The following is a 13,980-nucleotide window of genomic DNA, read 5'->3' as shown; positions in this document are numbered from 1 at the left end:
ATTTTTGAGATTAGTGTAATAAACATACTTGATGTTTCTTCTCCACTGTTTTGTTGCATTTGCTGCTTCACCACTGATGCTTTTTAAGAGGTTTTATTGGGTTTATTTTGTTTTATTTTGAGTTTTGAAAGTTTCCTTTTGAAATATGTGGATTTTGAGATTAGGTTATGGTTTCTGCATAGATGAGTCTGTTTGTTTTCTTTGCTCTCTTTTGGGCAGGCCATTTTCTGGTGATGTCAGGCATTTTCCGATGATGTTGTGGTATCTTCTTTCTCTACCTAGTTCAGCATTGCAGCCTTCAATTAGTTGTTTAATGTGATTTTTGGGGTTGTTATCTATGGTCTGGTTAAGTAGGTCCCAGAAATTTTCTGTTTTTTTACAGTCTTTTGTTTTTATTATTAGTGGAGGCACGGGTGATTATTATGGTTTGGATTTTATTAGATGCTTTTAGGGAGAGTGTTGAGATTCTTGGAGATTGTGACTTTAATTCTTTTACAGAGTTTATTATTTTGAGGCTGACCAAAAGCTTGTTCCTAACTGTGGGACACTTTTCATCACTCTTTTCCCATGTATACCTTTGAAGAGCCTATATCCTTGAGATTCCATAGCATCCTGACCAGTGTTTCTTATTTCCTTCAACCCCATGATGAAAATTTTGTGTTGGTTTATTAGGTTGGTTATTATTTTTAGTTTACCAATATGCATTGTGTAGAAATGTAGGCTGGCTATTTGCTTCAATTTGGTTTTGGATTTTATATTGTTCTTGTTTGTGTGTGTGTGTGTCGTTAGAGCATTCTAATCCTTCTGATTGCATTATATCTTGTTAAAAGTGGCAGCCCACCATATCTGAGTTCTGCCTTCTATGAAGTATGGTCATTGCTTGGATCACCTGGTGGAGTATTCCTTGAAAGACCTTTCATGGTTGACTATCAAGGGGTCAGCAGTGGTGGAATTATGTCCTGTGATAGTGGGGTATGACTTGATGGCAGATGACATTTGTTTAGATTCAGTTCTCCAGACAAATTTCTCCTATTTGTTCTAATGTACACAGGCAAACCTTATGGAGGCCTGATCTGACTTTTGTTAAAGTTGTTATTTTAGAGAAAATTTAAAAAGTCCTATCCTAAACATTATATCCACTATTATTAATAATAAAAATTATTAATTATTTTTAATTCAATTGGTGAAGGAAGTTAAAACAGCTACAAAATTATTATATAAAATAAATCTATTATCTGCAAAAAACACACATACCTTACTATCTCTGAATAAAATGTTAAGTATACCATTATAAACAGTACTGACACATCTCTGGTCACTTCCAGGATCAAACAAAATTGTTATCACAGTATCTGAATTTTTATCAAAGTGAAGATTAATTTCTTTTGTTTCTGCACCATTATGATCAAGAAGAAAGAAGGGAGGAGATGTCCAAACTAATAAGACTGCATCAATATCAGTTTCATTGTAAATGGTTACCGTATCTAAAATGAAATTACAGTTTTTCAATAGTTTATTTATATATATATATATATATATATATTCAAATAATTCAGAAAAATTTTGACCATGATGTTAATAAAATTCATCATAAGAAATATAAACCACCAAAACACAGTAATTGGATAAGTTAAACTTACTATATTTATTTCCAATAACTGGTTTTTGCAGTATCCCACATCAGTTTGTAAAAGTCTACATTTATTATACTAAACCTTTTTTTGATGATTTATAATTTTTTTTAAAAATTATAATGTTTCTATTGTCAAATTTTAAATGATATCATCATAATGTAGACTTTAATACCAACTCAAGGACTTGAGACCCATAACCATGGGTCTCTTTATCCATGGTTATGGGTTTCTTAACCCATAATTTTTTACTCAACTCAAGATGTTTTTTTTTTTTCAACTCAAGATGGTTGCTGGCCTCTGTGGCACAAGTGGTAGCATCTTGGCCTTTAAACCGGAGGTCCCGGGTTCGAATCCCGGTCAGGTATGACATTTTCACACACGCTACAAATTATCTGTGGGCAATTCAGAATAAGCAGAAAGTTGTCATCAGGCATTGTCTTTCTCCATGACAATGCTCGGCTGCACACTGCTGCTGTAACAAAGAAGCTCCTGCAGCGTTTTCATTGGGAAGTGTTTGATCACCCACCCTACAGCCTGGACTTAGCTCCATCCGATTTTCACCTCTTTGCTCACACGAAACGCTGGCTAGGAGGGCAACATTTTGGCACAGACATCGAGCTGCAGACCAATGTAGAAACATGGCTGAAAACACAGGCGGCTCCGTTCTATGACGAGGGTATTGGAAAGTTGGTACCACGCTACAACAAATGTCTAAATCAGAGTGGCGACTATGTAGAGAAATAGCCCAACTAACAGTACTTGTTACAAATAAAAAATTTTTTATTTTCAATGTGGTTTTAATTCCGTGACCGATCGGACCTTGAAAAAAAAATAACCCTCGTAGATTAAAAGAAAATACAATATATACATGTAAACATGATGTTTAGTTTCATAAACACAGTATGTGGGGAGCATGATACATACTACATTGACAAATGCACTTTTGATACATTATCTGAAGCAAAAGAATGATATGATAATGAAATAAATATTAAACCATCAAATTGAAAGAGGATTATCGTATACATGATGGGTGTTTTTTAAGTCCAAAGGACTTCAGCTTAGCCACAGGTTGAAATTTTTTAATGCATTCTACTTTCAATAGAACATATCAACATTGATTATTTATGCAAGAAAATGATGTAATTATTTATAGTCCTCTTTACCCTAAAGATCTAAAACGAATAAGAACATGTACACCCATTAATAATATACCAGGGGATAAATGATAAATTATTTGTAGTAGAAATCTTGAATTAAACAAGCAGTTTGGAAATATTCAATAAAAACCAGATCACTACCTTGACTATAAAATTAGTTTTTAATTATAATTAATATTCACACCTATGTCTGGGATTAATTAAAACAATATCAGCAGAATAAAAAAAATGGAAATATTTGTTAGTGTAGAGACGCATTAAAAATAGAAAACAAATACATGCAAGAGATACAATTAAAGCATAACATTTAACTATCACATGATCACTATATTCAATACAGACCCAATCCCTTAGATCACAATTACAACTTGTCTGTTAGACAACTATTTACTAATAAAATTTACTATCAAATGATAATCTCAATTCCACAAAAGTAACTTTGACAGTAAAAGTTTAAAGAAATATTACTTACCCCTTTTTGGAACAACTTTTTGTACCATTGGAGTGACATCAATACGAAAGTATAAATTTGCTTCTGATACTGTAATTCCAGTAGAAATAAATGCTACTTTAATTGTAGAAGTACCTAAAACAAATCTAGATCCTCTATTACTAATGGCTGCAAAGTTATAAAATGTTTCAGCAATTTCTCGATCTCTAAAATAAAAATATAAGTTTATCACGTATATTTAATTAAAATCAGTTACTACACAGAACACTAAAAAATATGTAAAAAATAATACTCATTAACAAAAACATTTTGTAAATTGTTGCACTACAATCATAATGGATTATATCCTTACATGGAGTGTATGTTACCGATGTATATGTATGAGGGTGGAGTAAAAAGTTCCAGGCCTGAAAAAGAAAACAACACTTTTCTGGGTACATTTTGATTTATTTTTCAACACAATCACAATTAAGGGCTATACTTAGCCTAGCATTCCACAAGAGTGTTTATACCAGTTCAGTAGGTTGATTTATCCAACTTCTTCAGACAACCATCTATGAAGGCAATAACATCATTATTGGTTGAAAATCTCTTCCCTCCAAGCCATTTTTTTTAGGTTAGGAAACAAATGATAGTCACTGGGAGCCAAGTAAATTTTGTCAACCATCACAAGTAGATGTGTAACAATTCCTCTGGATTGCGCAAAAAAAGCTTGAGACAATCGCTTGAAATGTTTTCTCTGCACTGTTTTTGGTTGGGCAAAAGCAAACACAGCACCCATCTAGTTCATGCCCAAATATTCATGCAAAATATTGTGTATGCATTCTATTGACATACCTACAGACTCTGCTAACTTGTTCACTGTCTTTCATTGATCTGCCAAAATGATTTTATGAACTTTTTCATCATTTCTGGCGTAGTCACACCAGAAGGGTGTCTACAGCGTGGTTCATCACTAGTCTGTGTCCGAACCATTTTAAACTCTGTAACCCAATGCTTAACTGCTGTATTTGGTGGAGAAAAGTCTCCCAACGTCATATTAAGCTCTTCTTTCATTTCCTTTGCACTTAAGGCTTCAGAAAAAGTTACTTAATCACAACATGAATTTCCAGTTTTTCCATTTTCCAGAAAATGCCGAAATTCTTCATTTTGACAGACTAAATACTCTACTAAGTGATCCAGTGATTTGAAACTCTCATAGTAAACTGATGAAGGATGGAATCATGCGATGCTGTTGAAAGATTAAGCATACTAACACCATCTCTGTGTGAGGCCTGGAACTGTTCACTTCACCCTTGTATATATGTATGTAAGTATGTACAGATATTCATATCTAAAGAATCCAAGTGGCAATCTGTATGATCTGTTTACCAATGCTTCTTTAAAGATGGGTTTAGATATAAATTTAACCACATAATTCCATTATTGATTAAGTAATAAAGTTTAAACAGTATGTCTCCATATTTTACAATTTTTTTGTAATAATATTTTTAGTCAATTAAATCATATTCTAAGATATAGCTATAAAATGGTATTGAAATGTTCGCACATTGTACTTGCAGTGACTGTATGGGACAAAAGAGAGCAATAAGTCTATTCTATCACTCTGCCAGATGGCATCATACTGCGCACACTTGCTCAGTCTGAAGATACAATTTTATAACCTGATTTTATTACTTACTTGCAATAGCTGATAAAGTTGAACAATGGACCTGGATGAAATTTTATAATCAGCCACTGAGATTTTTTAAATACTTCATGAGACTTTTAAAAATTTGTTAAATTAAACACAAGTACTGGAATGGGAGGTTGGTTTTAAGAATATCACTTGAAATGATTATCATTCCAAACAATCTTTTACAAGCAAAACACCACAGAATATTGAAAAAATTCACAAAATTATGTCTGAAAATAATAGCTAAGATGTTTTATTTTCTTATGTTTTTTTTTTTGCATTCTATTTAAAAATAATTAACTTTTTCTTTAATGGCTTTATTTCAATTTGTAGAGATTGTATTAGATGACACATTAATGACAAAAAACTCTTTCAACAAAATTAGAAGAATGAACTTGTCCTAATTACCTACATCAATTTATTTAATTGAAACATTTGCAAAGTCTAATATTAATTTTTAGCATTTATTTTCTCAGAAATCACTTAAAAAAAAAAAAAAAATAGCAAACAAGGTATAAAATGCTGAATTTTTTTTTGATATACACATTCAGGAAGTCTTTTGGCAATAAGTGATAAATAAGACATCCAACTACTTAAAAGCAAATAGAATTGTACACTTTTGAGGAATATTTTTGAAGTGTCCTTCCCCAATTGTGGAGAGTTTTTTTTAGAATTTCTACACTGTATATGGGTTTTAGTTAAGATTTTAGAGGACAAGAATTAAACAAAAAAAGTTGCTGAAAGCACTTGTTCACTGAAAAAATATATTTTTCATGATGTTGAAATTTTTTTTTTATTGTTGTAATTTTTTAAATATATTGTTTAACAAAAGAGGTAATAAATTAAATTAAGTACACCATACCTACAAAAATAAAAAGACCATGTTTGTATACAATAGCATTTAGCTATGAAATCATAGACACAACATTGGTATTTTCATCCCAGAGGGTTAATTATTACAGCATGTATGTATTGCATAGTATTGCTAATATACAACTGTTGCATTTTTTAGTAATGGTTAAATTTCAGTTTGGATAACATATTTTAACCAATTCTAACATTGCTACAAAGACTGGAGAGAAAATACTATTTCAAAATATAGTAAATATCATTTATAGTGACCTCCAAGGTACCAACGATTTTGGGTCATTATAACAGATGTTTAGGTAGCTTAGTGGTACTAATTTAATATGCCATCTATACAGGTATTGTCATACAGTAAAATAATAACCATTAAAAATAACAATAATTTATTTCTGTAATAAAATAATATAAAAAAAAAAAACAAAAATATGCAACAAAAAATGCAAATACAGTGGAGTAAAAGAAGATAAAGAAAAATTGCAAAAATTACTTTTTCTGCAAAAAATTTGTTATTTTGCTTTGCTTCGAACATTTTGTCTTGTAATACAGTTTTTGAAGATTCTTTAGTTCTAAATCAAAGCAAACACTCTTTGTTTCTTCATTAGAAATTTCTGTAAAACTGAGAAACCAACAAACGATTTTCATTGCTGCTAAATCTGGAAGATTTGGCAGGTTGATGACTTCATCATTGTCGCTATCATTACCTATATCCTCGTCTATTTTTAATTGTTCTGAAGCCACTAGATAATCATCTGTTACAGTTTCATACTTTTCTAAATCTTTGTCAATCTCTTGATAATCTTCAAACGATGCATTTGACAACAATTGGTTTTGCAGACTATTGCCTGATTCCACTAAAAATTCTTCTTCGCATGTGATGTCAGTAACTTTGCCAGCCTGTGATAAAAATCCTGCATGTTGAAAGCAATTTTTTACAGTCAGCGAAGAAACCTCATTCCATGATCTTTCTAACATAATTATATAATCCAGAATAGTTACTTGCGTGTCCTTTCTTTGAACTAAATCCTGTAACATTTGTAAAATTACTTGTTTTCTGTAATGGACTTTTACCAACTTGATCATGCCTTGATCTAACTATTGTAAGACTGCTATTGTTTTTGGTGGTAAGAACACTAACTTTATACACAAAAGATTTTCAATGTGTCGATAAGCCAGACAGCTGTAAATGAGCAGCAGTATTTTGTCATTTTCAATCTTTAATTCATGGTCCCATTTTCATAACAAAGGCGTAAAGATATCACTTCTTGTCATCCAAGCTTTCTTGTTGCTTTTGTAAATAACAGGAAGCGATTTCAAATTTTTACAACACTGGGGTATAGTACTTTTCCATATAACCATAATTTTTTTTTGTCAGTTCCAGTCATATTTGTAGCAATTACTACTGGTAGTCTTTCTTTTGATAATTTTCTCCCGACCATGTTTTGCTTTTAAACCAAAGTATTCTTTCTGGCTTCAGTTTAAAAAAAGGGCCGAATTCATCAGGATTATAAATTTTTTCATCCAAATAGCAGCCCTCTTTTAATTTTGGCCAAAGGGTTTCTAGCCATTTTTCTGATACACCGGTTGTAGCTGCTGTGGCCTCACAGCTTATTCTCCCCAACACAATCTCGTGACACTCGTGGAACCATTGTATCCAAGCTGAAGTTATTTCACATGGTTTACTGAATTTTTCAGAAAAATTGTTTACCTTAGTTTGCAGTATAGGGCCACTAACAGAAATGTTACTAGCCCTCTAGTATTTAAACCATTTTAACAGCGCTTGTCTACATCATTATATAGCTGTAATTTTTTTTAATTTCAGAATATGTTTCAAAATTTTTCTTAATTTTTTCACGGTTCTTCCATATCACCAATATTGTCAAATGATCTAAGCCTAATTCTTGGGCAATGTCATTTAGTTTGACCATTCTCTAACCGCCAGAAAATGTGTGCCTTTTCCTCTAGTGTGAATGGTTTTCATGAAGTCATAATTAGATCACTATTTAATGAATTACACAGGATATGTAAAATAAAATAATATACTCGCACAATATGATACGCTCACAGCAAAAGATTAATAACAACTGAATGTGGCTGCTTCAGTTTACAATAATCAGGTACAGGAAGAAGATAAGAAAAACAAAAACTATAGTGTAACTATGTAGGTAAAAAGGAAAGGGTGACTGACTCATTTTAACCATTAAAATACTTCTATAGGAACAATGTAGATATTACATTATGGATGAGTCACTTATGTCATCATTATAAGCGATAAAATGTTGCATTGCAGTAGAAAAAATAAGTCATAATAACCAATATGTCAATACAACTGAAGAAATTATAAACAATATACGTACTGTATTTACGTATTAACAGCATACCAAATCAACCATGAGACAAGTTTTTGGTCACTATATCCGATATGTCATTATATCTGATGTCACTATAAATGGATACTAACAGTATACCAAACAAGTTAATACTGTTGTATTAACTATACCAAACCAACCAAGATAAGTTTTTGGTCACTATATCTGATGTCACTATAAACGATACTTACTGTATTTTCATTGTAAAAATTATGGTTCGGATAACAAATCCATAAATAATAAGCAACAAAAATGTGTTTCAAATAATAATAGATTATTGAATTATTATTTATAACTATAAACTACATTATAGTGTCATTACAAATTGTAACATGAATTTTTTAAATAAGTACATGAGGTGTAATCAAAAGGTATCCCCAATACTGACTCATAAAAACAAAAATATATAATTTATTTAGTTCAATGACTTTGCCTTCAAAGTAGGCTCCTTCTGGGATGTAAAACATTTATCCCAACACTATTTTGATCATTGGAAACATTTTTCACAGTCATTTTTAGTGAATACTGTTAAGTCCTCTTGTCACATTTCTTTTGATCTCCTCTTTTTACCTTTACTTTTAAGTGAAATTTTAAGTTTAGAAATTAGCAAAAAATCGCAAGGAGCCTTGCGGTTAAAAAATTAAAAATCTTAGAGCTAAAAATAAACCAAATAACTTGAGATGCTATACCGTGGGATTTTGTTTTTGCATGAAATTGCCCAGCTACACATGCGAAATCAGACAGTAAGGCAATTGAAAAACTTTTTTGAAAAATCTTCAATCATCCAGCCAACAGCAATGAACTTAGCTTCAAGAGATTATTTTATTTTTCTTCACCTTAAACAAGTTATGCCAATGTATTGGAAAAATTGTAGTTTAAGTCACTGGTGGTGGAATTTCTTGAAGAGGGAATGAAGAAGCTAGTGAAATGCTATGAAAAATGTGTTCAAGTTGAAGCCAGCTATGTAGAAAACTAGCAAATAAATTTAGTTTTCATGCATAATAAAGTTTGTTGTATTTTTCGGTTTTATTTTTATTTAAAATGAACCTTACTTCAAAAACATGCTTCGTACATAATTAATTTAGGGGTATGATTTCTACTGGAGTAACCATATTCCACTTCAAGTAACCTTAATAAAAATTACATACCTCTTATTACTCCATCTTACTGAGAGTAAATTTCAATTTTAAATAAATACTTATGTTAAATCAGAAAATAAACTTACACTGAACTAAAGATATGTAAATTAATAGAAGTCGTTTGCTGAGCCAAAACATCCAATTTATTAGGTTCAAATTTGAAATTTTTCCTGTTGAATAACCAATTTCATAAATTTGCTTATAGTTCTAAAAAATTATTTTTTTAAATATATATATATCTATCTATCTATATATATATATATATATATATATATATATATATATTAGTTATTAAAAACAAAAGTTTTATAAATTAAAAAACACCTTACCTTACAAATAAAAACGATTTGTTAATACTAATAAACAATTCATAAGTTTGCTAACTCAGAGAGTTTTATGTTGTCTAAGTCAACATCTACCAAATGTTTTGATTCATGTACTTACAACTAAGAAATAGAATTTGTTTAGATCAAAAATTAATTTAAATGTCAGGAAAAGATTTTTGAAGGTATATGTTTGGAGTGTCGCTTTATATGGAAGTGAAACTTGGACAATCGGAGTATCTGAGAAGAAAAGATTAGAAGCTTTTGAAATGTGGTGCTATAGGAGAATGTTAAAAATCAGATGGGTGGATAAAGTGACAAATGAAGAGGTATTGCGACAAATAGATGAAGAAAGAAGCATTTGGAAAAATATAGTTAAAAGAAGAGACAGACTTATAGGCCACATACTAAGGCATCCTGGAATAGTCGCTTTAATATTGGAAGGACAGGCAGAAGGAAAAAATTGTGTAGGCAGGCCACATTTAGAATATGTAAAACAAATTGTTAGGGATGTAGGATGTAGAGGGTATACTGAAATGAAACGACTAGCGCTAGATAGGGAATCTTGGAGAGCTGCATCAAACCAGTCAAATGACTGAAGACAAAAAAAACTTACAACTAGCTTATCAGTTACACAGAAAAACATACTTTTTTAAATTATTTTTTTATGTTTTTATATATTTCTTTTTTAGTTGTGATGATGTACAGGTGGCCAAGAGTTCCTAAGTTATTTAAAACTAATTCCCTAATATAACTTTAAATAATTATTAAATAAGTAATAACCATGCAAAATTTTAATTAGTCAAGTTTTTTTACATCACGAGAAGAATAATACCATACAAATATCTTCTGTTTTCAGCTTTACAAAACTCTGCTTATAGTAATGTAAGGAACTCTCTATAACAGTTTTAAAGCTGTTTTACAAAAAAACTCAGATTTAGACCAATCCAGTGGGGGTTGGTGTAGGAGTAAACTCCTCGTTTTAATCAGCTGATTTCAAAGTCAAAGTTCTCAGGTTCTAATCGTAATAAAGGTAGCTGCTTTTATTAGGATTTGAATAATAGATCGTGGATACCGGTGTTCTTTGGTGGTTGAGTTTCAATTAACCACATGTCTCAGGAATGGTCGGAATGTGTTTGTTTAAGATTACATACTAACCGGTATAATTATATTACACTGATAAGTCGCTAATGACTTAATTATTGATGTGACTATAAATAAAAGTATTATTAATTTCAAATGTTGTCCTCCAATTCCCGAATGGTTTGAAGTTTATTGTAACACATCTTTTCTTTCAAATAACCTCATGAGAAGTCAAAACACTAAATCTGAATCTGTAAAGAAGCTGATACCTCTGGAGACTGTGTTGGAAATTTCGTAGGTTACTTTCAAAAATTTGCTTTAGAATATGGCAAGCATTCAAAAAGTTATTTGTACTAACATAAAAAAAAAACATATGGAATATATTTATAAATATAATATTTATGTAAATTCTGTTAATTATTTTACAGTATAATTGATGGTTCACTTTCCTACATAACCACCCAGTCTATTTAACCATTTATCATAATGTGACCGGAGATTTTTCATGCCTTCGTTGAAAAATTTCTACCCTATTTGTAATAACACTGATCAACAATGATTTTGTTAAATGAGAGTGAATAACTGATTCTGATAGTATCTTTCATGCTGATTTCAAATATGAGATCAGAATTCTTCTATCAGACTTAGGTCTTTTTTAACTACCATTCTTATTTTCAGGTAGTATCATGAATGAACTCCACAAGCGTAGCTTTTGGTGAATATATTTTATTATATTATTTATCAACTAAATAACTTTTGTTTCTTTATTACAGTCCCTTAATTGCTTGCATGTGGATTTGTTACAATTGGTCATCGTGATTATTATTTCACACTAATTACAATGAACAAGAATGTGACCATTCTTCCTATTTTCATCTTAATATAAACATATCATCCACTCATTAGTTATTTCTGTCATTATATTTACTTATAAACTGTCATGCAGACTAAGAAAAATATTTTTAATTCTCATTCAAGTGCGAGTTCTCACGTGTGTAACATTCAGTTTTGTAGCTAACTTTTGTATTTGCAGGTATGTTATTCGGTAAAATGAGTGTATGTTTATTAAATTGGTGTGTTTATAAATTGTTTAATTTTAAACAATATTAGTCATTGTAATGTATTAACAATGACTTGCAGCTGCATTAATCATCATAAATGCTTTTATGAAGTAACGTTGAAGTCTCAGAAAAGTAATATAACTCCACTGATAAAAACGTCATACGAACTGTATTTTGGATGTAAATTAAGTGATCAGGACAAATCTTGGGCTCCTCATATTTGCTCTGCTTCTTTTGTAACATTGTTGACTAAATGGATCTTGTCACATGCCATTTGCAATTCCAATGGTTTGGAGAGAACCAAAGGATCACACCACAGACTGTTATTTTTGTGTAATAAAGATAACTGGGACAATAGCTAAAACTAGACATACTCTTAAATACCCTGATATTCCCTCTTCCGTGTGGCCAGTTCCATGAAGCCGAGAGCTTCCAATTCCAGTACCACCAGAAACATGGAACTTAGATGAAGATGAAAATGTCGAATCTTGTGCTGACTTATCAAGCCATAAAGAAAGAGATCCAAAATTTTTAGAAAATAGATATACTGAACCCCATTCAATTAATCAATCAGGATTAAATGATCTGGTTCGTGATGTAAATTAATCAAAGAATCAAGCAGTAATACTGGCAACAAGACTGAAAGGATGGCATCTTTTATAACCAAACACTAAAATAAGTGTTTTCCATGAAAGACAGTCAGAATTTGAACATTTCTTCTCCAGCATGAAAACTTAGTATACTGTAATGATCTGGACTCTTTACTGGAAGCTTGGGACATATGCACCATCCGGATGAATGACGACTTTTTATTGACTCGTCAAAGCTTAGTTTGAAAGCTGTTCTATTTCACATTGGAAATAAATACCCATCAATACCATTAGCATATGCTGTTCACATGGAGTCTTATGAAAATATGAAACCTGTATTGAGCAGGATTCAGTATAAGTAATATTTATAGTATATTTGTAGAGATCTGAAAATAATAGCACTTTTACTTGGACTACGACTTGGATACACTATGTTCTGTTGTTTTCTGTACGACTGGGATAACAGGGGTAGGAAATACCATTACATAAAAGAGCAGTGGCCAAAGAGAGAGGTACTAACTGTAGGAGAGAAGAATGTTGTAGTTAGTCAGACATTAGTAAAACCAAAAAAAAATTATCTTTCATCACTACACATTAAGCTATGTTTATTCAAAAATACTGTTACAGCAATGGATCGTAATGGTGCAGGGTTTCAGTTTCTAAAAAAAAAATTCCCTAATATAAACGATACTAAAATGAAGGAAGGTATATTTGTTGGACCACAAATGAAGAAAACTAACGAGTTATCCGATGTTTGAATGACTTAGAGAGGCCTGCATGGAGATAACTTCAAAATGTAGTAAACAACTTCCTTGAAAACCAAAGGCCAGCAACTTCAGAGAACTTGTGAGTGAACTCCTTTAAAACTACAAAGAACTTGGGTGTAACATAGCATTCAAAATCCATTTCTTACATTCACATTTAGATTTTTTCCCTAACAATCTTGGCACTATCAACGATTAACATGGAGAATGCTTTCACCAGGAGATATCTACAATGGAAACATGATACCAGGGAAAATGGAACCCAAAATGTTAGCCGACTACTGTTGGAATCTAAAGAGGGATTTACCTACAGCAAATTACAGCAGAAAATCCAAAAGAAATAGATTTTAAACGAGTACAAAATGCAAGTAATACAGTATTATATTACATTCACCAAAAATTTTCTGTTTCAAAGAAATATTTCAATTACAAAAAAAATTAGTCAATAGAAAAAAATCTATTAATATATATGAAATCAGCATAAAAAATACAATATAAATCGGTCATTCACTCTCATTTAACAAACAAAAGATTAAATTTTGTTGACCAGTGTAATCACTCCTGCACTGTATCTTTGACTTCATCAGACAGTGATATTGATTTATTCCTACACCTCCTGCTTACAACTTTTCTAAAGGTCCTTCATAACGCTTGTCAAATGAGATTTTATATATCATGCACAATACCATGTTGTAAGTTCTCTGAGCCCTTAATCAATCTTTATCTCAGCCTCTTCAAGATCTCAGATGATTCTGCATTAATCACAGAGCTCTTTGGCATAAATTCAGCATATGCAATAATTTATTTATAAAAAAATAATCAGAATCAACTTTTACAGATGGAACACTTTTTTTTGGATCTGGGAAA

General features: G+C 31.1%; 1 protein-coding gene across 1 annotated transcript in view; it reads right to left on the bottom strand.

Annotated features, from left to right (window-relative positions):
• LOC142320066 (hydrocephalus-inducing protein homolog) overlaps positions 1–13,980 on the bottom strand; it is a 95,554-nt gene that overhangs the window by 50,438 nt on the left and 31,136 nt on the right. The window contains exons 6-8 of the mRNA XM_075357742.1: positions 9,379–9,462; positions 3,267–3,451; positions 1,255–1,484 (exon numbers count right to left, since the gene is read on the bottom strand). Of these exons, the coding sequence (XP_075213857.1) occupies positions 1,255–1,484; positions 3,267–3,451; positions 9,379–9,462 (499 nt within the window). The remainder of the gene's footprint in view (positions 1–1,254; positions 1,485–3,266; positions 3,452–9,378; positions 9,463–13,980) is intronic.

This window comes from Lycorma delicatula, chromosome 2 (assembly GCF_047948215.1).
Source record: "Lycorma delicatula isolate Av1 chromosome 2, ASM4794821v1, whole genome shotgun sequence".
In the NCBI taxonomy this organism is placed as follows: domain Eukaryota; kingdom Metazoa; phylum Arthropoda; class Insecta; order Hemiptera; family Fulgoridae; genus Lycorma; species Lycorma delicatula.
This window is presented reverse-complemented; position numbering and strand designations above follow the sequence as displayed.